Source organism: Thunnus thynnus, chromosome 21 (genome assembly GCF_963924715.1).
Source record: "Thunnus thynnus chromosome 21, fThuThy2.1, whole genome shotgun sequence".
Taxonomy (NCBI): Eukaryota; Metazoa; Chordata; class Actinopteri; order Scombriformes; family Scombridae; genus Thunnus; species Thunnus thynnus.
In genome coordinates, this window is record NC_089537.1 from 13,607,326 (window position 1) to 13,633,105 (window position 25,780).

The 25,780-nt window shown below is 40.6% G+C and overlaps 2 protein-coding genes across 3 annotated transcripts in view; both read left to right on the plus strand.

The window, feature by feature from the left end:
* Positions 1-6,119, plus strand: part of prex2 (phosphatidylinositol-3,4,5-trisphosphate-dependent Rac exchange factor 2) — a 94,842-nt gene extending 88,723 nt beyond the window's left edge. The window contains exons 41-42 of the mRNA XM_067578909.1: positions 3,190-3,257; positions 5,477-6,119. Coding sequence (XP_067435010.1) covers positions 3,190-3,257; positions 5,477-5,522 — 114 coding nt within the window. The 3' untranslated portion in view covers positions 5,523-6,119. The remainder of the gene's footprint in view (positions 1-3,189; positions 3,258-5,476) is intronic.
* A 483-nt stretch (positions 6,120-6,602) lies between these two features.
* c21h8orf34 (chromosome 21 C8orf34 homolog) overlaps positions 6,603-25,780 on the plus strand; it is a 59,451-nt gene continuing 40,273 nt past the window's right edge. The window contains exons 1-6 of one of the 2 annotated variants that reach the window (XM_067578464.1): positions 6,603-6,975; positions 17,754-17,898; positions 18,129-18,260; positions 20,354-20,473; positions 20,705-20,733; positions 21,692-21,855. In XM_067578464.1, coding sequence (XP_067434565.1) covers positions 6,907-6,975; positions 17,754-17,898; positions 18,129-18,260; positions 20,354-20,473; positions 20,705-20,733; positions 21,692-21,855 — 659 coding nt within the window. In that variant the 5' untranslated portion in view covers positions 6,603-6,906. The remainder of the gene's footprint in view (positions 6,976-17,753; positions 17,899-18,128; positions 18,261-20,353; positions 20,474-20,704; positions 20,734-21,691; positions 21,856-25,780) is intronic. The other variant, XM_067578462.1, reaches the window with a different exon arrangement.

Here is a 25,780-nt window from a genome sequence, read left to right on the forward strand (position 1 = left end):
CCAAAATCATTAGATAAACTGTATGCTTCATTGAGTCAAACTGCGCTGCCAAAACAGTATTAGCAATGGATTTAACAGTGCCAATAGAAAAGCTGTTATGCCATTTTAGCTGCCTTGGTCAGGATTGCTCTCAGACACTATTACTTCAGTAAGAATGCAATTTTTAAAGGCAGCCAACAGTAAGTATAACACTTTTCAATATTCGGGAGGGTGAATTAACTTTTTGCTGCTGTCCACAAGCAAAAATCCTAAGCATGCTCCTGTCTACATTACAATTTCTCTCGCCTCTTCCCCTGTTCTACCCCCTATCTGATTTTAATCTTTTCAGATATGCATTCAATGCTACTAGAATATGCTATCTGACCTAATGAGAGGGTAAAGAAAAAGTAAAAGAAACTGACTGGCTGAGAGCTTTTTTGTTTGCCTGCATTTCTATTTGGGTTAGAAGGAAAGAACTCACATTTATCTCTCACTGTGTGCACATTTTCACCCCACAAAAGGCTCCAGCCATGACCAGAGCTTGGCCCATATCTCAGACTCTCATTAGAAGTTCTGTGAGTGGTGGTTATATTGCTGTTTGCAGTGAGAGGAGAGGTTAGTCGAGAGGCTGAGGGAGAAAAGACATTTAATTTCTACACTCATAGAACTGGGCTGCCAGCCAGGAGGGTGCAAGTCTATGTATTGTGTGACCTTCAGTACTACTGTATGTGGCTGGGAAAAAAACTCATCTTGTGGAGGGTGTGGTTTGAGATATTTTTTGTTGAATCAAAGTGAATTTATCTTGTCTTCCTCCTGTTAGAATAGATCTTTTAGATTGTGTCATTTTTCCACGTCTGTCATTAGACATTTGAGTTTCTGTTTCCTTGCGTCATCGTTGACCTAGACACCGCTGAGAAGAGATTGCTCAGTCCAGATAGAGAGCAGAGGGGAGTCTGCTCTGCTGTGTTTGTGTGTCCTTGCTCTCAGACATCAGCTGATGAATCTGATGAATCTGAATATCACACAGGGTTTGGATGACGCCTCTTCTTCTTTGCTGAATAGTCATACTTACTCGCAAAAAGGTTATCAGCACAGCATCCCAGCAGGGCCCATCAATCAAGCCCAGACAACATCATCCAGAATGAGAATACATGAGTGATTTGTGCAAAATGGGTCCAATCACAGCTTGTTTTGCAAACTTTTTCTTAGGAAAGGCCAATGTTTGGATTGTCTAGGAAGAGTGTATATAAATTGCGTAAACTGAGTTAAGTAGAGAACTCACAGCGTCACCTTTTTCCCAATTTCAGCCAATGGTGGGGTTATAAGTAATAACTTTTTTTATAAATAGTAAGAAGTATAGATGAACTTGTACTTCCAGAGAAAAGTTGGCAAGACTGATAATGACAGATCAAATGGAATGAACTAGTTTCCTCCCTGGAAATATTTAGTTCACTTGCTCATTGATGTTCCAACCATTAAAGCCTTGGCAGAATATTAACTTTCAGTTTTAGGTGCAGCAACATCATCTATAAAACAATCCGCTACCAGGTTTGAGCAAAAATGAGTGAAGTGAAGCAAAAATGAGAAAACAAGAAAAAATGTAAACAATTTTACACAGTACATGCAGCATTTTTAATGCATGAGCGACTGGGTGTTCATTGAGAACAAGCTGTGAAGGACTGCTTGTTAATACTTACCTTTATTTTGCTGCCTCTTGAACAGCTTCATTTTTAATCTATTTTTACTCTGTATATAGTGTGTCTTACTTACTTTTGAGCCAAATTAAAGAGTATAGATTTTCTACAGCTTTGCAATAGACTATAAAGTTTTTAAATAAAACAAGTTTCACTTGTTGAAGAAACTGTGTAAAGAGTTTTATTTCTGCTGTTGTGTCTGACTCATCTGATCTTCTATGGGTGCTGTGTCCTTTAGGGACATTAGGGGGCATCTATGTCTGGAAGCATCAGAATGGATGGCTGTGATAGGCATCGAATAATTGCTGATGCTATCGTGCTATCAGGACCTAACTCGGGGCGGACAGTAATATGGCAGACTGCAGAGTTGTAACCGAGAGGTCAGCTAATGCACTTTTGGGCTGTCGCTCCCTCTTCCCTCAAAGAAAAGACGCTCGTGACCTCTTGGGATAATAATTTGATTGTGTATTTTCGCTTGCGTGCATGTGTCACAGAGGGAGAGGGAGGGTGCACTGCACGAGCGCAGGTGTTATAGGTGTCTTGTTGCTTCCTGCACCCTGCAGTTGTGTATCTGCCGACTCTGCTCACAACCAGCAGACTACAAGAACATAGAGCAGACGTGTTCCTGACTGGGCATAATCAAACTCTGTAACACACACACACACACACCCCATTCATCTTCCAAATGCCTTACTACTTACTTTTATTTCCTTACAAAGACTATTCTGCATTTGCTTTTTTGCATACACAGTTAGAAAGAAGACAGGTTCTATAGATAAACAGCACTCAGCAGCTGTGATTTAAATTTCAGAGCCTCAACATGCATCACATGAAGTCTACTTTATGACCTACAATATTTATAGGAGCTGTTTAGCCTAGAATTTATAATGTTTTCCGCACAGGTGACTGCCAGTCATTCATGGCCTGACAAGAAGCAATCTCACATGGAAGAAACTCATGTCATCAAACAAAAACATCACTAGAGATCTAGTCCAGCCAAGATGTTGTCTGATCGTAGCTCATCTGAGGGCCCAGTGGACTTTTAAAAAATGTGGATCTTGTGTTTCTGAATTTATGACCATAAACAAATCTGCTCAACAAGCAAGGCCAAGGGCATACCATCGATCCACAAAGAGTTACACCACTAAAATCAGCAAGGTCTCAAAAGTTTCCAAAGCTTACTGATAGAAAAAAAGTTCAATAATTAATGTTGGCAATGCAGCACATATGATTCCACATAGTAAAAAGTTTCAATAATATTGCGCAGCAAAGTATTATTTCCAAGCAAAAGCTAAATCACCAGACATTTCAGTGTGTTTTTTTTTTTCTTTTTGCATGCAGAGCTTTGGGCGAAAGCATTTTCAATACTCAGAGGGCAGAAATGTTCTTTGGCTTGCTGTCTAAGCTTTGTTTAAGCTCCTCTCTTTATGGTGTTATTCTTAGCTCCTATTTTTGTCTGTTGCGTTTCAACCTGATTCGTGATGTCATGCATTGTTGATGCCTGTTTGTCTTTTAGGGTGCCAGAGTTCAGAATTCTGCCAAGAATCTGGGAGTGAGGGATCGTACACCGTCATCAGTCCCAAGGTAAAACTGCAGTCACCTCCTGTGTATGTGGGGGAATATCAGCATATCGAATTAAGGGAATATACAGTGTTGGATATTGTAACTCAATAGTGATGAACCATGCATATTTTATGTAATTTCAACCATTTTTCAAAGTATAACAGATTTTTATATTGATTTGCTATGTTCCTTGCAGCCATTGGATTCCATTTATTTCACCTTTTTTATCCACTTGCAGAGGGTTAAGACTTGCTAGAGATGTATAATCAATCACCTTTACCCTAAGTTTCCCTGGTTTTGTCAAAGCTATGTTATTCTTCCATGGTAATGCCGTTGCAAGCAGGGATTGTTCTTCCTTGTTGCTACTTTCAAGGATTATCTGACTTGAAAGTTTGAGAGTCTGCATTCAAAGCACAACAGTTTTTGAAGCCCAAACCCATGCACATATAGTATTCACATTATTTTTGTTAGTGCAAATGGACAAGAATTGTTGATTGTTGTACTGTTACGTAGAGTATATACTGTAGTTTGTGCAGACTCTTGAATCTCGGATGTCAGAGTTTATCTAAATGCACCATTGAGAACTTTAAAAGCAACTCTTGCTCTCTGCTATGTGGCAATAGCATAAATTTGACGTAAATAAATAAATAAAGTGATCTAAGTATTCACTAAAAGGTATGAAATCGGTCTCAAACATTTTGTCACACTTTTTCAAGTGATCAGCAGGAAGGTAAATGATGCAAAACATGGAAAGCCACCAATATGGCCTTTGTAGTGCAGTATGAATACAGGCTAGTCTAAGTCACCTTTTTCAGTAGTGCATATATTTGTACAGTAGGTCTGTATATGTGCTTTTTTGTGCAGGACTGGGGCCAAATGGTTCCATTAGAGGGGAGCTCCCTGTGCTCAGTACTGTAACTCTGAGAGGAGGACGAGGAGCGCCTGAGCCATTTGGCTGTGACATATAGGCTTTTGTGTGACAGGCAGCCCTTTTGAACCTTTTAGCGAAATTGACAAACACAATTAAGTAGTGGGATGATTAGTGTTGAGACATTGATGTCGGAGAACAAAATTGCTGCACTCTCAGTAGGTTTATGTCATAATTGTTACAGCGTGAGTGACTGCTCCAGTGTGGCTTTCTTACATATGATTGTGAAACATGGTTGATTCTCATCCCTCCTGATCTGCAGACGGACAGGACTGTACATCTGTAGTGTGAGGTTAACATGCAGTCATGAGATGTGAAGTCGGTGTTGTTAAGACCAAAAGAGTAACACAAGTGATTATTTCAACTACAGAAGAAAGCAGTGCTGTAATAGGATGCAAGAAATACAGCTTATATTGGATACGAATAACACAATTGAATAAGATAATTATGTTTCTGTTCATTAAGGCAGCAGAACAGACCATATAATACTTGATTGTGAGATTAGAATTTTTATGGAAAAAGAAACAGGCCAGTATGCATTCTTATTCTTGTAAAATGTGCAAACAGCTGTAACTATTGTATAATTCATGTGGCATTTAAAAAACTAATTTTATGACTACTGTACATTTTCAATTTCATATTTATACAAACTGTCTTTACCAAGCTGCTGTGTATACAGATAACTTTAAGAAGGTAAAAACTGTGAAGTAATTTTTCACACTTTTTAAACATAATTAATGTTGTTTGACTTTGAGGCACAGAGCTGGTCGTGTGCCGCTAAGGATAATTCTTTTTTTCAGTGCTAACAGCTTTCTTCCTGAAAGTACAGCTAAATTCCTGATTACACCTCCTTTGCACCAAGCAAAGTCAAGTCAATTTTATTTACTCAGAGCCAAATCATAACAGAAGTTATCTCAGGGCACTTTTCATAAAGAGCAGGTCTAGACCCTACTATTTACAATATTATTTACAAAGACCCAACATTCCCCCATGAGCAAGCAGTTGGCGACGGCGGCAAGGAAATACTCCCTTTTTCAAGGGAAGAAACCTCAAGCAGAACCGGGCTCTGGGTGGGCGGCCATCTGCCTCGACTGGTTGGGTTGAGAGAGAAAGAGAGAGGGGGGAGAGAGACAGAGAGAGAGAGAGAGAGAGAGAAAGAGAGAGACAAAGATTTGTAGCCTAAGGAAGCAAAATGTCTCGACACATCATCTGCAGATCATTGCTTTGAGTGTTTGCGTTTTTTAGTGATTATGGTAGAACATGTTATACTGTTATTTTAATGCCATCTTTCCCGGTGTTTCTCTCTGATCAGGTTGTACAAGCTGTGCCAGCCTCCACCCCCAGATGGTGACCCATAATGTATTGCCATCCAGGAGTATGCTGAAGAAGTCCTGAGGAGCTCTGTGTCTCAAGAACCCCCTTTCTGAAGTCTTCCCTCCCTCCACTCATGAAGGATCAACCTAATTAAAGACAGTTATTGGGTCCATAGTAGCTGCCTAAAGTGTAAATAGAATTTTAAAACCGTAAATAGTATTTTTAATACTTTACATTTTTCACTGTTGTACTTTATACATATATATTTTCCATTTTTTTTTTATCGTATAATGCATCTGATTAGAAGATATGTCAGAGTGAAGAAACAAAATATGAATAATGAGAGAATGTGGTTAAAACAGCTCAATGAAATGGATTGAATCCCATCAGTTCACTGTCTAACCCTTATTATTGGATGTTATCGTTGTGAAGTGGATGTCTAGCTCACTACTATGCAAACAAACAAGTGGTAATAAACTGCATCAATAAGCTCAAGTAGTGTTTCCTATATACTGTACTGTGTGCCTGCATTTCAATCAATGTAAAAATGAAGGTTGATATTTGCTGCAGATTTACTTCAAAACACTAAAATGCTGTCATGTATACTGTATGTAAAATATATATTAAAATTGATAACAGTGGATGAACACCTCTGTAGTTTTTGCTCATGAAAATGACCTTTTATACTGGTGCACTACTGGCTTCATTCATACTATTGTTAAAATGCATTCCAATACATAATTTTAGTGTTATATCTTTTGCAAAACACTCCTACTACCTGATAACAACCACTCATCTTGCCACCTTAGCCTACTGTTGTTTAGGAACAGTTTCACTGCTTAATTGGAAAAAAAAAATAATTGCAATAAAAAAAAGACTTGTTGAACTTTCAGCATGCCTTATAATAGGCTAATTAGCAGGATGCACTGCACCTGCGTTAATTACTGTCAGTGCGCGTTTTTGTTGCGCCATTTGTTGGTATGGAAATTTTTCTGCATGGTCAGATAGATGCATTACAAGACACATAATCGCGTTGAACACAGTGGGCTAGGCAGGGAGCAGTGGATAAATGGGAGTGGCGGTGGCACTGTTAACACAGGCAGCCAGTGAGCGGAAGATTTGTAATCTCTGTCACAGAGCTGCTGTGCCATTGGCTTCTACAGGGAGGCTGCCGCCACAGAGTCAGTGAGGCGACAAGCTGGGGATGGTCCCGGGCTGAGTCTCCACAATGAGCCGGGATCAGAGCCGCCTGCTCCGCACTTGACGCAACCCATCTACAACTTAACGTGGCACCACCGCGACTGACAGTTACTTGGGTGACATTTTGCACATTTTAGTCGCCGAGACGTCGCCAGAAGGACGAATGACACCGGCTCACCTCATGATTTCATCCTGCTAAAAGCTCTTGCGAGACAATACAGTTTCTTCATGGCGTCTCCACAACAGTCCAGAATCCAGTCGTATCTTGAGAAGAATAAAATCGGACCCTTGTTTGAGGTGAGTGCACAAATGCACCCAAGAACTCTGAAGTTCTTGCCTGCCAATTTAAAGGACCATTGCTTTGAACCAGACTGCATTAATCCGCTTTTATTTATAGTTTGTGCTGAATGGTAAGCGCACATCTGCAATGTAAGCACTCACACTCTTTTAAACGAGCATATTGATCTGTATTATTACACACATACATCTCACAGATGTTAAAGCTGTCGGTTGTTAAAATTTGGGGAAAAAGCAACCATTTATTTTTACGCACTTCTGTCTGATCGGGCTACCTCCCTTATAACGTCCCACTGCGCTCCGTTTGAAGCCAAACACATATAAAGGGATATTGGCAGATGTTTCTGCCCTCGCATTTCCAGGCTTAGCCTTTCCATCAGTGATTTGCATTTCAAAAGATGATGATGTACCCTGCCACTGCCTGACTCAACACTATTACAGTTTGTTGAAGTTGGGGCCACTCAGGGAAGCCAGTTGTAATTCATGTTACACAGCAGGGCTGGCTTTACTGTGCGTTCTGCTACAGAGGACACAGCCTAACTAACTACCTGCCTCTATGTCTGTTTGTCAGTCAGGGGATTTATGTGTTCATCCCGGGGTATTTCAGTGTGGCATCCAAGCAACCCAAGGGAGAGCATGACTTCATCCTTTTGTTTGCTATTGGATTTCTCACTGAAAGCACAGGTGTGAGGCAAAATCAGAGCAAAGACAGAAAGAGATGAAACATCCAGCTGAACCGGCCGAGACGCAGCAGATCTGTGAATCTGTCATTATGACTTAAATCGAACTGACAACTGAGAAGACATCTGTATTATGACTAAGAGATGCACAGTGGGGACACAGCAGCATAGTATGCACTGTGTGTGTGTTTTAAGGCACAGCAACATTCATATGAAACATGATGCATTTTCACAAAGTGCTGACGTTTCGGTTCTGTGCTTCAGCTGGATGTGTAGTAGCAGCACACACACACACACACACAAACATGGACTGCATGTTAAGCAGATGTAGGAGCTGTAGTGAGGATGGTTTCAGCACCGTGGACAGAGACTCATACCCCGCACGCACAACATTAAAACAGTGAAGAAGACAGGAAATCTTATTGTGAGGCCACAGCAGTCAGTGAGGCTCAACTGCATACATAGTCCCCTGTGTGCTCTCAATGTTTGTTTTTCCTCCCTCCATCTTCCTCTTCCACCTGTCTCTCCCCCCCCTTCCACTTTCTCCCTCTGTTCTCTGCCTCAGTTCTTCTGCCTCTGTTTCCTCTTTATTTTTGGCTCCGTGCACAATTAAATTGCGTCTCCGTTATGTGACAGTTGAAGACGATTAAAGCTGGTGATGCTTTTGATGCTGATAGAAAGCACCTTTGCTCTAAAGATCAATGAGTTTATATAGTAAAGCTTTCACATGCGGTGTGTTGCATCCTGATGTGTGTCCTTAAGAGCAGACTTTTTATTCTGACCAACAAAGATGTGGATTATTGCTGTGTAGTTTGCAGTATTCAGACCGAATTGTGTATGGTGTGCCTGCATTGTACAGTGTAGATATTCATGGTTTTTTGAGGCAGTGAGAGTGAGAGGTGTAGTAAGAGTAGAATGCATGTAAACTCTCCTGGGTCTGCCACTCTCCTCATGAGAAAAAGATGTAGCTTTATCTCAATGTTACGCTTGAACAACCTTGGACATTTCATTGTTGTCCTAAAGAAAATCCACTTGTGTGCATTCGGTTGTAAAGGAACAAGCTTTTTATGAGAAGGATCCGAGAGAGAGGCAGGGATCCTCCTTGTATTTTTCCTCTTTTTGATCAGATACAGAGAACTGGAGTAGCTGTAGTAATAATGCAGCTGTTCTGCTGTGCTGCTTAAACCGAAGAGGGAAGTTTGATTGGCATTGAAACATGAGTACAACAGTTACAGGTAAAATATGCCTGTTTAATGACAAGAAAATCCTGAATACAGAAGCACAATGTAGAAATACAAGTATTTTTCTATTACCTGTGTTACAAAGTGTATCACAAAATGAAAACAGCAACAATATGAGAATGTGATATGCTCATATGCTGTTATTTCATGTACATCTCATAAAGCCCTTTGAGTTAAACTTATAATTTTGGGCTTTATATTTGACCTGATTTGTAACACAGATATCGCCAATATACAAAGGAAACCTATCTGATAACCAATAACTAATTACTGAAAAGAAAAAAACAAACCAAAACCAATAATTCCAAGAACAAGGGAGTGGTAGTAATAGCACTACATCTATTACAGTAATACCACACTGAGAGCTTTTACAGTAAATGACATAATATCCACAAAAAGAATAAATGGATCGACTCCCACTGATCAGGTTTCCATGTGAGTAGAAAGAACAAGAACTGCCTAAATACAATGTATTTCTTGTGGAGCATTTAGTGTGTATGAAGAAACACTCCCTTACAATATGTAATGTTCAAGTATGTAATATAGTATTTTAAGTTATGAGTCCTCTTGTGGTATACATATGCTCCCTCCCTGAGCTCTCTCATCTTCACCTAATTAACACACCAGGTTTTCTACTTCACGTCGTGTAAACACCACCTCGATGTAATCAGTTTCTTTACCCCAAACTCTTTTTTTTCCTCCTCCATTTCTCCATTCCCACTCATCTGCAATGGCCTATCACTTTTTCTTCCTCATACCTAACAAACACAGCTGCAGTATTAAACCGTCTGTGTAACAGCGAAGGCGAGCGGGGGTTCATTTACTCACTCTGATGAGACACCGCATATGATTTGCCGGAGAATTGATTTTTTTTTTTTTTTTACCCCTCGCTAATGAAATGGTGGCTTTGCAGAGATAGCAAGCTGAGTCAACAACGACAGAATATTCTCCAAAACGTGAAGCAGCCTTTCATAATGATTGAAGTAATTGCACTCCAGATTATTGTCAGACATGTGCCCATTTTTGTAAATTGATATTCTTTTCAAACACCTAGTCAGTTTCAGTGCAGTGTCTACTACTCATGTTACATATAGTTACGTCTTTAGTTAAAGGCTACATTTTGAGGATCCTGTTTTATAGTATTCTGTATGACATGCATGTGTTTTGTACATGTACTTACTGTATAATACACAAAGGTTAAGAGTCTTCTTTATCAGCCATTTGATTCGCCTCAGTTGTATAAAAGAATCTGTAGACTTGTTTCATCTTTCCTTTACCGAGGATGATCTGCATCCATCTGCAGGCTGCTGACATGTCGGTAAAAATGTATCAGCCTTTGCCATTATCAGCAGAGAGTAAAACTCCCTCTCATGTTGCTCCCTGCTGTGATCTGTCAAGTCATATCTTAGGCAGTATAGCTGTTCTATTATAACAATAGACTTATGGATCATATAAGTGTAGCTCGGAGCAAAAAATGTCACTGGATTGGGCTAGAATTGGTGTTACAGTCAAACCTTGAATTGTGAAATTATTCTGTGGAAGAACTGGTGTTCATTATGAAGTCTGACTTTTTATTTAGCGGCTTTAATAACTTGAATAGTAGAAGAGTAGGTCTGCCAATATAACTGTAAGTAACTACGTATTAGTCTCAGTTCAGTTATCACCTGCTGATTTTAATTAAGCACTGACGCATAATATAAAGAATTGGATTGGTTCTTAACCCAACCACATGGATTGCGGTTCCTTAGTCACACTTAATGCATTTCTTCTTTCTCTATTTCACCAATATTCATTGTTATTTGTAGTCCAAAAGCATGGTCACAATTAGTGCTACACAGTGAGAAGCACAGATTTTAAATTGATTAAAGAGAAGAAAAAAAAACATTGGTATTCAGTATCAACCAGTACCTTGAGTTTAGATGTATCAGTTTAAATGAGTAAGCTGCACTGTTCCTAGTATTGATGCTGCTACTTAGTGAAGTTAAATGACTTTGCGTCTCCCTATAGATTTCTTTGGGGGAACTATATATCCATCCGCGTGGAAAAGGTCCACTCCAGCTCGCTCAGCTGTGTAGGGTTTCTAATCTGCTGTGCTCAGGGTCTCTGTGGTGCAGCCCTGCAGTCCTGTAAAGAGGTCAACCAGTTAGACTTGAACACATACACACTACCTGACCTATTGATCCACTACCTCTTAAGAAGTAATTTATTGGACTTGGTGTGACTGGGTTTGGTCTATTTTCACTCACTGTAGCAGCAGTATGCTGTGCCTTTCTATATCCATGTAATATAATGGATGTTTTTTGGGGGGAAATTGCAGTGATTTCTCACATAACCATTTGACTGGCCATAGTGATTGAATATAAGCCCTTCTGTATGAACAGAATTTCTCTGCTGCTGACCTACATTCACTATAATTCATGTAGCGTTACAGAGAAACTGAAGAAATTGAATGGAACGTGTCACAAATAAAAAGTCTGGCTTTGAAATATTTGTTATTCTTGACCTTTGAGACACATTCACAGAAACACATACAGACAATTTAGCACAAGCAGAGAGGTTCAATTATACATCTTGAAGCATCCATCAGAAATCTTACTACATCCACAACACACACCTGGAAACACTTCTCTCAGACAGCCTCAGTCTGTCATTGGCATGCCTCCCACACTTTGGGTAATAATAACCGGTAATATTACCTCAGTCATGGATTGCTTTGTTATTTCATTTATGTTTATTATTCCACCCCACTCTGCTGCTCAAAGCAAAATCTTTGCAAAATGAGGTCAGCTATTACAGCATAAAAGGTGGCCATTATGATACTGTTACTGTATGCAGTTCAGTGTGAGAGGCAAGGTGCTCTTATCATACTACACAGCTCAGTATATGATAAAAGCAGGCTCATTACCTTACACCAGTGTCATGAACTATCCATGTCCAGTGAGCTAAAACATGATTTTTCCTGTAATGTTTTTGTCCTAATTTGCAATCAGTTTGTATGCTAGTGTATATTTGCATCTAAACACAGAGATGCTCAGTTTAATTTCAATTTTAAAATCCTATTAAAATAACAGCGAAGGCATGCTAGAAGTCAATACAATCCATTAGAGTAAAATGATTTGCAAACTCCCGTGGCTGTTTATCTTTACACCATGTGAATATTGAAATGAGGCGTTTCACTTTTGCTGTCTCAGGGGGCTCGGCGAAGAAATCAACAGAATCAAAATTCAGAGGAGAGAAACAGTTTGTGATTAGTTAAACTCTGGTTTAATGTGCTGCAGGAAACACAGCCACGGTCTTAATCAAGTCAAATATACCGTGTTCTGATTTTTAGTTTGTAGATACACCATTTTGTTGTTGCCGCTCCCTGACTGGCACAGTTAAAGTAATTACTACAAGACAGGCAGCTGAAAAAACAGCCTAAGCCCAGGTTGGTCCTGGGGGAGCACCAGAGGGGGCGGAGGGTGGGAGGGGGGTGAGCAAAGGATATCTGGGAGATCAGAGAGTGAGTGTGCAACGTAAGGTGGGGCCAGCGGGTGTGTACGTATTTGTGAGAGTAAGGGAAACAGAAAGAGAGAGACAGAGAGGACAGTGGCTGATGCGCATGCTAATGAAGTTATCGTGGCCAGTTATAGCCGGAGGATCCTGATGGCTGACTGCTGTGTGTAATTGATAGTTGTGCTAGTGGTGTGGGAGAGCTGATCATCTGATACACCAAACCTTGACAGTTACCCTGTGTTTATTCAGCTGGTGACTAAGGACTGTATGATTGTCCAAAGAGGGATTCATTTGTGTATATACTTTATATATGCATATTCGGGGTCCTGGAAGAGAGATTTATGGTTTGTTTTTTTTTCTCTGTGCTCTTCTCACTAGTTTGAAGTGGGTGGGGCTCTGATGTCACATATTCCTGCGCACCAATCAGGATCAAATCAAGATCTGATGAGAGGTGTGGGGCTGTTACCTTTTATGTTGTCAATCAAATGTGATCAAAGCACACCCACACGGTCCTGGAGAAGAAGATTAGCTCTGTGTTTCAGTGTTTCACTTTTAATGAATGAAACCTTTTTCCCACACTTTAACTATTGTGTAATTAGTCACTAATATTTACTCTACAGTATATTTATAGTGAAATGCTCAAGATTTAAAAACAAGTTTTCAGGGGCTGTTAATGTTCCAACATATTAATTCTTAAGAAAATATTTTATCTTCTAATATAGTCTTATTTAATCCTGTTGGATGTTTGATTTTTCAGTGCCAAAAAAACAAAACAAACATAATAAGTCAATGCTATAATACTGCAATTTATATGAAATTTAATTGATATTACTGGGGCTTCAACTACTGATTATTTTCATTATCAGTTCACCAAAATATTATTTTTTTAATCAATTAACTACCTTTTTTTTAATCAGAAGCAACTAGAATGTTTAGCTTCTTTGCTAATAAATAAATGGCCAATCATGATGGGTAATCAATTTATTTAAATTGTGGCTTAATTCATTTTCTGTTAACGAAGTGATTGATTAATAAACAAATCAGTTTCTGACTGGTGGAGCCAATACTCTCATACTCCAGTTCTAAATGCCACCAGAAAAATAAGAACAGGTCAAGTCGGAAGAAAACGGACTTCAGGTTATGCTGCGGGAGTGAGTGAGTAGGGCATCTATATCTTGTGTGGGGCAGATAAAAGCACGTCCTCTGATGAGTATTATCTGGTAGTGCCAGCCCGGTCAGGTGACTTTGCCTCTCCCACGGTCTTCTCTTCCGCACGATCTCTTCTGCTCTTGTCTGCCTGCTCATTCAAGGTCTGGATCTCTTCCAGTGGCACATCTCTCTCTGCTTCTCTACTCACCTTCCCCTAAATTGCCTCGCCACATCATTCTCTTTGTTCCAATAATGACCTCCACCTGTATATGAAGCGCACTGGACAGACACACAGACTTCACCTTAAATAACCTGTGATATGCGTTCCCCTATCGCATCGACAAACAGCAGGTAAATCAATGGCAGCCAATGGCCTCTAGTTCAGGCGACAGGGACAGGGAGCCCTCTTGGGAGTCTTGGAAGAGCTGTTGCTGCATTTAAATTTTTATTATACAAGGACAAGTCATAAGGAGAAGATGTCAGGTTTTATAGCTGATCAGAGGCACAGCTTCAGCATCTCTAGGTGGATTGTTTTTAGTTCAGAATATGCTGCAGGATATATGAAAATGTATTGTAACAGCGCATATTTCTTCAATATTCCTGTCCTATCCTCTGCTCTGCACACACATAAAGTATATCTCCTCTGGCCCCATCTCAGTAGATATGTGAATGGATACACCAACTTCTAGGAACGCAGACTTCACAGAGAGCCAGCTCATGTGTTGTGGGCTGGTGGCTCAGTGTCTCCTCACATCCCGACATCCGTAGTTCAAACAGTCTACCAGGAGTCTGCAACAACTCAGGTGGAAATTCAGCAAGCAGGTTGACAAGAAAGAAAAGAGCAAAGCTTTGGCAAAGTCACTTAAATCACAGAGCTTACATGGCGGCATCAATTCAATATCTTTGTTTTTAAATTTTTTAAATTTTAAATTCACCTTTTTTTTTTACTACACTTATGCATTTTTCCATGTTATACATCCTTTATTTCCCACAAGAGAAATGTGTTTTTTGTCTTCTCAGACAGGTGAGTGTTCAGGGCCAGGAATAGAAAAGCATCCCTTGAAGTACTTACAAGGACACTTGAGCAGGGCTGGTGCCCTCTGTGACCGGAGATTGAACTCAGGATTTGTCGTTACTCACCACCTCGTTAGTGTTCTCGTCCTCCTTGTCTATCATCCCCCTTCTCTGTGGATCTCGCTCTCTGTCCTTCAATCTACCTTCAGAAATGTCCCTGTTTGCTCTCCTCTCCCCCTTGTACCTTTTCATTGCCTTTCCACATTCAGTTTGGGGGGTTTGTTTAAGTTGCAGGAATGCAGGGAGCGTCAGTGATTGTCATTGTCCCTGTAGGGAGTCCTTGAGAGCTTTTCCAAGGACACGGGTGTCTCTTGGCTGGCTGACAGCTTGTCAATTACTGCCACCAAACCAAACTGCCTGAGCACAGAGATATCTGGCCCGACAACAGATCTGCACAGATATGGACTGCATCTCTCTGTTGCTAACACCACCTGTTGGCCTGCTTGAAGTGCACTGATGCAGAGGCTGAAACTTCCTGCCTCTTATCTCTCTCTCACACACACACACACATACACACACACACACACACACAAACATATGCTAGGGATGCTATTCTGCTGATGCAAGTCACTCCAAGCCAAATAGCATTAAAGTCTACTTGTATATAGATATGTTGACCCAAATTTGAGTCTACATCTCACTATGGTTGCTGTCAAAGAAAATATGATTACAAGTCAAACTGCATGAGCTTATCAAACAGGAGGTTATTTAAAGCCCCTCATTACCATAGAAAGTGAATGTGTCGGATACGATTACCTTGCTATGCTGTATATATGACTTATGTTATGTATGCATATACTCCATGCAGATGTGGAGGTATCTTTTTATGATGTTATTGTAGATGGTGAAGGACACATAGGTACACGGGTGCATTAGCTCGCTCAGCAGCTTGTGTCATACTGGATGCAAAACGCTCGACGAGACGTGCAATCAATATATGCTGGCACACAAGTGTTTTACAGTACAGACGTGGGCAGAATGCAGATGTGCTGCCATTTCCCTAAAAATGGCCAGGATCTTCTTACAGTATCTGTCTTTAGTCATTTGCCACTATTTGCTTCATGCATCTGACTCATGCCTGTGTTACTCTGTCCACAGAGCTACGTGTGCGGTTACCACTGGGAAACACAGTCATGAAAAGCCATAAAAGAATTGCACATCCTTCCCTTTACCCCATCCCTGCGAAAAAACTATTAAGACTCGGAAACCCTGGGGTACTTAACAGAGTTCTGCTAGTTTGACTTCCCGTATAATCTACCAAATTACAACCTTCATTTATAGACCTCCTGTTGCTAGGTTAGTTAAATTACCCACAGGAGCTACTAAGCAGTAATTACAACTTTTACATCTTAGCATTGTTAGTGGTTTATAATTATTGGATGCAGGCCACAGAAACCAGTTGCAGTTGTGAGGAGAGATACTTGACTAAACTCGCGCGCCGTATATTCTTTCAAAGAATTCTCTCATATGGCTGTTTCTCAGAAATAACATCATTGTTCTTCTCTGAAGAGCTTGTAGATCACTTTAACTTTATCTCACAGGCAGAGGAGCGTGGCTCCGCACTCCTTAAACCTGCAGACTTCAAAGAAACATTTCAGCACACTCCTTGTTTGTCCATTCACATACTGTTTGCTGTCAGAACTGCTGTAGACAACAAGGCCGGGCAGGAGTGTCCCCCTGACCAATTATCTGATTAGCTTTCCAAGCACACACAGTGCAGCCAAGGCTAGCCAGCTATAATACACACACACAAGCTGTCTCCCTGTAGCTCTCCCCACACCCTGAAACACACACACACACACAAACACACACACACGCAGATACAAGAGCATGTCCACATAGGCAAACACACACAAGCCACCAATGTGCATGAGGGTACATTATTTTGTCCTGCTGCACATAAGCTTGTGTACTGTACTCACACACACACACACACACACACACACACACATTTTATCCATACATTATTGCCAATTCACTGCAGTCCACTTTCTTTGCTTTGGTTGAATCTCTCTGCAGTAGTCATCGTGAAGTCAGCCTGAGCTGTTCTGACTGGCTTAAACTGGTCAAACAGAGTTCATTTTCATACCATACCATGCCGGCACACACACACAGACACACACACACACTCAAACACAGCACAGAACACGCAGGCATATGCACGTTTCTCTTTACACATCTGATTCAGCGGGACAGTTATTCCCTACAGCTGTAATCAAAGAAGAGTTTAGCTTTAAAACTACTCTATAGGTGCCAAAAGTAGTTTTTGGAATCATTACTTTCACATTGCATTCGTATGTCAACCCGAGTCTATTATAAGTCTTTGGGTTAGCATAGCAGATATGGTGTGATTAGTTATGACACGATTGGCGCATTTGATGCTGAATTCCCATCCTGCATTTGACGGATTTTAAATTAGCATGCAGAGAAAGAAGTGGCCTCTACCCTCAGCACCTGTTACTGCGACTCCCTGTGTGCTTTCCCTCTTTTCTTCCTTCCGCGGTACTTTTCCTCTTTTTAGCTGCTTTCCCCCCCCATCAGTCCCATTCGTCAGTCTGTCCTCTGAACATTTCAACAAACTCTCCGTTCTTCAGTGTCTCATCAGTTAATTTTCTCTAACTTTTCACATCTTCCATGCACACCCTGTCTCCTTCACTTACTGTACATTATTAACCAGATTGTCATGTCAATGTCAACTCATTTTGATGATCAAAATCTTTATTTGGAATATAGCCTTTAAGAAGTGTTTGTCTCATACAGTGTTTTGGATTCTTGTCAACAGATTTCTTAAAACATCAGGGAAAGGACCATCTTTTTACTTCACAGCACCATATAAAAAATTTACTAATTGCCCAAAGTGTATTTTGCCTTGACTTTTCATCTTTTTTTTATTAAAACTTGGTGTAGCAAATCCTTGTAACTACATTGAAGACAACAGGATTATCTAACCCCTATGGTGACTGTTCTCATATCCATCCGTTCTAGCAAACTCAACTACAAAACCACACGTGTAACGCTTATAGGGATTGATTGTTTTTCTCCACTACAGCATGGTGAATACTCCACAGGCCCTACTCTACAGTCCTCTTTGTAGTGCCACTTTCATCTAACCGCTCTCTGCTTTACTCTGCTCCTGTAGGAGTTGATGACCAAATTGATAACTGAGACTCCAGACCATCCAATCCCTTTTCTCATTGATCACCTGCAGACCAAGCAAGACAGCCCTGGCAAGCTGCACAGAGCTCTCTCAGGCTCCGCAGCTCTGTGGGCGCAGAGCTCCCCAGGTCGGTACACACACACGCAAGCACACATAATGTACACACGCATGCACAATGAGGCATGTGTCTTGCTCCTCGTGAGGAAAAAAAAAAAAAAAAAAGGTCGAAAGACAGCCATCAGTCTACGCCACAGAGGCAACAGAGCCTGCAGAGTAAACTTGCCCTGCATTTTTACACTACAGCATTTGCATAATAGGGCGTTCTGAACAGGAATTGTGACTTCTCTCTCCTAACAGAAAGCAAAAATACTCGAAGGGAGTACAGCAACTATGAGAAGCCATGGCAAATTCACCCAAAGAAACCGAAGAAATCCAAGAGCGACCTGGCCGTTTCGAGTATCTCTCCGCCTTCTCCGGAATCCAAGTCCTGTGAGTTTCTTTTTCTGAGCCATCGGCACATCTCAGCAAAGTTTTGGAGCTCCTGAATTATTTTGTGATTACGTCTATTTCACACAGACACACACAGACACACTCAATCCACTTTAGAATTTCAAGCTGCACAATTTGGATACCTGTTGTATTGCTTGTATCCTAATTACATGCTCCATTGACTTTAATCTCCATTTTTAATTTGATATAATTATATCTAATTAAAGTTAGTCACAGTGTATAGTCCAGCGTCCTCCTTTCAGCTTCCCAGAGCCCTGCAGATGAGTTCATTATAAAGTGCCACTTTTTATACACTTGCTGTACTGCTGCTGCACTGTCGCACACTCTGAAGATGAATTGTTCGCAAAGTTCCTGCATTAATGCAGATGAGGAGATTACTCCGCTGGGAACTTTTTTTAGTTCTGTAATAAATTACTATATCTATGATGTTAGAATGAATGATAACACTTGAGACAATGAGGCTAGGTCAAATGGGGAGCAAGAAGATAGTCGCAGAGCCAAAGACTATTTCAATAATTTAACATTGTGCTCCGTCACTGCCAGACCAAGGCTATTTTAGGCTGAGGTCGAAGCATTGCTCACAATCAAGAGGACACGGGTGTCGGGATGACTGCATGAAGTTAGTAACAAGGAAACAAGTGAAAGGGAGAACTCAGAATAAAGAAAATGACATTCAGCACATCAAGGTGTTCTTAAGTGAGGAGTGTTAGCAGCATTCCCGCTGCCCCCTCAAAGGAAGAAGTCTTCAAAGCTACATTTAATGTCAAATCACATTAAAAATACATGCATAGGTGTGTTGGTGTGCAGAGCTCATGAAAAATTGAAATCAGAAACTGCTTCTTGTCATAATTGTACATTGCAGGGAGAAAAACACAACAGCTGTCATAAATATACAGAGGTTCCACTAATATACTGATCAAAATAAATCCCACATTGTTGCATGAAGGCTATTCCTTTGTAATGTTCTTTGTACAGTTTGGCAAAGGGTTAATATGCTTTGGCCTCCCTGCTTCTTGACTGATTCTTTAATGGGCAGCCTCAGTGGGAATTGAATCCTTAACCCTTAATCTAGGCTATTAAGATACAACACAGCCTTTTGCTGCAGCAGCAGCAGCAGAACACACAGAGCTGAGCAGACGGAGGACAGAAAGGCACTCTTTGCCGGAAGTAATGAACGTTTTTTTTTGTTTTGTTTTGTTTTTTTCTCTAGTCTGTTTTTGGCAGATACATTTGCTCTGTGGTTATGGTTGTTACAATGCCAAGCAGCTTAGTTAGGGTAAACATGGGTAGAGGATGGCAGATTGTAGCAGCAGTGCTGTCAAGTATTCACTATCGAGTTAATTTATTTATGTGTGAGTGCATGTGCGTGTGCAAGGCAAGGTGTGATGCTGTCACATATGTTTCATTTAACATGCATGAAGTTTATTTTCAAATCTTCTTCATCATACTATGGTTGTGTCTGTTTAGACAATGCACAGTGTCCAATAGATGAAAAGACAACCAATGCATTTGTTTGGCGTGTCTTCGTAACTCACTGGTTTTTCATGTTAATTCAAATTCAGCTATGTTAGAGCATAAGAACTTATGATCAACTACAAGTAATCCCTTTCCTATAAAAGGATATTGCTCTTTTCCTTTATAAATAATATCTGAATCCAACAGTTTATAAATTAACCATCATACAGAAACCAAGGGACGCTGCTAGAGGACGAAGACGAGATGTCATTACAGTATGTGGGTCATTTCCTGCTCCTGTTTGAGTTATTTTGAATGTTAATCAAAGAGACTGACAGACATTGTCCTCTGGCCTCCAGCCAGTCTGTGCCTCTGGAAGAGACACGTTGACTTTTCTGCCAGTGTTTCCCGTTCCACTCTATCCTGCAGTAATTCACAAGTCCTGTTTGGACAAATGGTGCATCAAGCTGAGCCACTTACAGATCATATCACAGTATTGTTTTTTCAGCTTTTTGGAGTTATTCTTGTTTACAGGGGATTGAAGCAAAGTTTACCAGTGGTGCTTTCTGCAGATCTGACATAAATCGAATGTTTGTGTTCATGTTGGTGATGTCCAGTGCCGCGGTCTGTCGAGTACCCGTCCTGGGACTGGAGGGAGAGCCGGGACTTTGACGAGCTCAACCATATTTTGCAGGAGAGCAAGAAGCTGGGCAAAGCCCTGGAGAGCCTTTCCCGCAGTGAGTGGCTGCAGCACAGCAGAGGGCATGCTTACACCATACTTAATACATCTTAACATAAAGAACTAATGTGTAGGCCTTTCTGTAAATGTCACTGTAAATCCGGGAAGGAAACCGGATCGAGCAGCTAATCTTACAAGCTCGCCACTAAGCTCAGAAGAAGTCTAAGAAGGGATTTTGAATTGTATTCGATGCTTCTCTGTGCTTTAAACCGTTTTCTTCTCTCTGCAGGCATTGCCATCTCTGATGAGCTCGACCAGGTAGATATTAACCAGACTGGAGTCTTTATTAAACTGACATTACAATTATGTGGAAATAGAGTTCTGTCACTCATCACTCTGCAGCCTCGCTTATACTACATCAAGTTAAAGCCATGTTTCATAACTTTCACTTGGTTGACAGAGCTGCACAGCTCTTTGTTTGATGATGAACTGCTATCTCATGGGAGTGATATGGGAGAGTGATACTTCAGTGAGCGTGTCCCCCATCTCCCTCTCCCTTGCTGCTTACAGTGTGTGCATCTTACACACACACACACACACACACACACACACACACATAGCTTTGCCTGAGCTCTGTCTTTGTCCTCGCCTGGCCCCAATCCTCTCTCAACACAATAGTGCACTTGCTGCCCAGGGTGGAGATGCACATAGTGATTTGGAAGTGATGGGTCTGGATGAGATACACAGCATATGTTTTGACAGGGGCTTCACGTTTTGTTCAGTGTAGCAGTACATGTCCAACGTCCTTGGGTCCAAGCCCAGAGATTTTCCTTCTTTTCCGAGGGACGGAACAGGGAATGAATACTAAACCTGCTTAGATCATGCAGAGTCAATAAAATGTGATACTATCCTGGATTTAGTCAAAGACAAGCAGACATGTCTTTGCCTTTTTGTATTGAGCAGGGTTGTAAATGTCTTCTGGCTGGCTTTGGGAGTGGAAGGGGAAGGAGACATCAGGCGGTACTGTACTGCTTTTTAAATCTCTACCTATATTCTACAGACAGATGTTTCTGTGAAGAACATATTCTTAGTTATAACTTCATACTGGAGTGTTTTTTCTTAGATTTGAAAGTACACAGAGTTAAGATAAAGTTTATAGCAGCACCTTCACCTGCTTTCTCCTGCTCTTTTTCTTTTAAATCTGCATCTTTGTCTTTCTGTCTGTCCTTTTCTGTTTGTTCCTTTGCCTCTCATTCTTTCTATATTGTATTTTTAGAATTTAGGAGGCTATAACTCAGTGTTGCGCCCTCGGGTGGTGGGGGAGTGGGTTGGTCGCGAGGAAGTGGACGCGGACCCTCTGGCCGCTGAGATGCTGCTTCCTCCTGTCCCTCGGGCCAAAACTGAAGTTTGCTGGAGTGGAGACAGCAGTCCTGCTGGGAGGTTAGAGATTGACATCATATACATGAGTGTATGTGTGCATTTGCATGTGTGAATCATTTAAAAAGTTAAAAAAAAAAAAAACATCAAGAAACTTCACAAAGCTATTGTTGGCTCTTTAAAAATGAGGAGACTTCTAGCTGTGGCTCCTGCTGCCTGAGGAATGCCCATCTGAATGGGTTTGATAATCCCATTTCAAAGGCTTGATCAAACATGCTTGTCATGATTCTGCTTCAACCCAATTTTGAATTAAAGCTAACCTCATTTCTGTGCGCTCAAGGCCAAAGGAATTTTGTGCTTGTTATTTTAAAAATGGCCCGTCTTTGACAATATAACTGCGTCATGCGTTGAACTGTTGAACATTTTCTCGCCCTCTCTTTTTTTTTTCACTTTCTTCAAAACTTTGTGTGTTCGCAAAACTATCGAGAGTCCAAATAGCATGGTACCTCTTTGACTTCCCAGTGAGATGTCACCGTTGGTGTGTGTGTGTGTGTGTGTGTGTGTGTGTGTGAGAGAGAGCGAGAGAGAGACTTTGCCTGTGAGTGTCACATGCACAGCAGCTTCTGATGTGACTAATTAGAGGAGGATCGGGTATAAAACCATAAATCATGCACAGGCCTGAGATGACATACACACACTGTTAATCTCATTAGGTTACTGTATGGGCGGATTATGTGGAGAAATCACTTAGTTAGGAGCCTGAGCTGGGAGATAGGGATATGTGTGGGCTTGCTGATGAGCTCTGCTCTGCGTGTGTGTGTGTGTGTGTGTGTGAGTGTGCGTGTAAGGATGTTTTGTGTTTACCTATGAGGAGTGAAAGAGACTTGTGCAGCTGTGTGTTTGGAATGATGCAGCATCCCAAAATAATCACAGCTTCTTCTCTCATTAACTGGGAGAGTACTTGGCTCATCCGATAGGTCATTTATATTAACTCTGATTGAATTTACTGGGAACTTGCTCCCACTTCAGACTGTGTGGGAATTGAGATCAATTTTAATGTCCTCTGAGCTGTTTTCTGGCCAAGCCACAAAGTCAAAAATAACAAGATCAAGAAAAGCATAACATTTAAAGGTGTGAATAACAAGGTATCATAACTAGTGAATTTCAGATCTGGTCAGAAGTAGGATTTGGTTAGGTTTATAACTTGTCAGAAGAGATCAAAATGACTCTTGAGTTTGCCCCCTGAGCAAACTGGCAAAGACCAATGCTGCCCTCTCTTCAAATCCCATCTGAGTCTTAATAGGCCAGCCTCTCTGGCGTGCATACACATTCAAACCAGTGTCCTCACATTTTTTTCTCACATATCTGACCTTATTTGTCAAACCAGTCCATCTCCCTCCTCTTACTTTGGTTAGTTTACTTGTTTTCATTTTCGATCTTGTGCTCCCGTCCCTCGTTCCACCCAAGCTGTCACAGAGGACCATAAGGAGAACTGACAGGTGGTGGAGGCTCTCTGTATGATTGGCCGCAGAGTCTAGGAGGATAAATGCAAGGAGCACATGGGAAATCGGATGAAACTGTAGAATATTCAGAGAAATGGTTTATTTTGACAGTGGAAGTGGACCTCCTCATCCGGTGTTTGTCAGTGTCATAAATTGTACTTCTCTCTCTTCTCACCTTTCTGTTATATCTTCACATTCTTTCTCCTAACACCAACAGACACAGCCCACTTATTGTACGCACAAACAAGAAAAGATCATGATAAACTAAGTAGGGAAAGCCAGCATTGTTGCCTTATACCTGTTTTTATGTTGTGGTCAAATTTATTGTCTTTAATAAAAGGTTTGTACCACCTGAGGTTGGTCCCAATGGAAAAAAAAACTGCTGACACTCTAGTAGCTGCCAGCAGTCATAGTGAGCCAAAGATATTCATTGGAGATATGAGGCTATATAATATGGTGCAACACATAAAAGTAATAAAACTTACTCAACAACCCTTACTCAACCCTCTTTTTTCACCATTATTAGTTCTCTGCATTTAATGTGCAATTTGTTGTCCTCAGTTTATTTACTGTGTGAGACTTTACTTTCCAGTTTGAAATACTTTCTGTGCAATGTTTGGGAAATGTTTAACTTTTCCAAAGCTAGTGTTCAAATAAAGAACAGGGAAAAATTGTGGAAAACGCAGCATGTGCTGAAACACATCAACCACCCTGCCCATATTAGAAGATCTCATTTATACAGAATTACCATACAGAGGGTATGAAGAAATATCTGTCATCTTATGACCCTTTCCCATTATCTGTAAATAGAAGTCATTAAACTGAGATTAGCATCAAATTAATACTCTTCCGCCCCTCTAATCCACACCCTCCGCCAGAGGGATATGGAAATAAATGTATTCAATATAAAGGTAACGCATAAGTCAGTCTTCATAATTGTATTTGTATCTTTAACTGTATAGAGATTGGAGATATTATTTGGTCATTTTTCAGCTGTTCTCCATGTTCCAGGCTTATATGAAGATAATGCAATTTCACCTGAAAAAAAAAAAGAATAAAGCTTTTGGGAGAAGATATATGAAAGAGAGGCATCTGATTTATTTTTCCACATCAATCCATGTATTGTTCTTAATTAACAAGACAGCCTGAGACATTTTAAGATGTATGGTGCTTCGAGTGCTGCAGTAAGCAATGATGCAAATTCTAACGTATCGATAGGGATGGATTTTGCAGAATAATAGTGTATTTGCATAGCTTCATCCCGTGGCAAACAGCGGCTCATGTTTGTGGACGGCCATGTGTTGTAAATGTTAGTATAAGCATGCATGATAAAATAAATAGTGCAGTATGAAGACAAAGATCAAAGGTAAATGAAATGTTAATAGAACACAATTATTGTAAAATAGCAATATGTATTCATTATTAGATTTTAGTAACATTGATTCAGATTTTTCTAAATGTCATTTATGCTCGTCCTCTCTCTTTGCTTTACTTAAATGATTAAAAGATTAAAACAGTAACTAATCTCTCCTCCTGCTAGTCTTCCATCCCATCTTTGTTTAATACTTTGGATTTGATTATTGGCTTTCTTGCTGACTAAAAACCACATGGGATGCTTTGAACACCTCATATCCCTTTACACATTTTTAAAACATGCACGGTGCAGACTCTCTTTTGAACCCCACATCCTCTAAATGTTGCAGCTATTTGTTTTGTGGTTAGTAATACAACTATTGCTCTGTTGTTTGCTTCGGAGCAATTGTTCCTTCTTATCTTCTTCCTGCTAACCATTAACAGCAAGGTGTACTGTACCTGCATGACACTTGAAATGACCGTATGGTATTTTGTCCCTAACACAACCATGGAATGGCTGCCAAGTGCAACCAGTGGTGAAAAATACTTTCAATGTAGTCACACATCTGCACACTAATGAGGGAAATACAACATTTTGTACTCCCTGTAAAGCCTGAGCCTACTTAGATGCAAGCCGGAAAGATTAGGATGAGAGGATGTAATTACAATAGGAACATATTTATTGTAAAGTGTGCTTTTGTTGAGGTTTTAAGCAGGTTCATGCACAGATAGACACCTGGTGGTGCTCAAATACCTGCCCTTTTGGCCTCTGAGTAGATAAGTGCCCTTTTTGCAAGACTTTTTTTTCTATTTTTTTTTTTTGAATTTTATATTTTAGTTTTTAAATTTCACCCATGGCATCTGTTCTAAATTAAAAGCGTGCTGTAAAGCCCGACAACTGCATTTGAGTTCTAAAATTCTGCAAGACCGCATGAGTCCTGCCCCTCCCTCTTCAACTTCCCTCATCACATTCACCACAGTTAACGCACGCAAATTGACCACCCTGCAGGGCAGCATGACCCTTGTCTCCCTGACCTGCCTCCATTGGTGACAGCCAGGTAAAGATAGTGTTTGCCCTAAGCATCGGCATTGTCACTGTTGTGAAATGAAACCACTATTAAAACATCTTAATA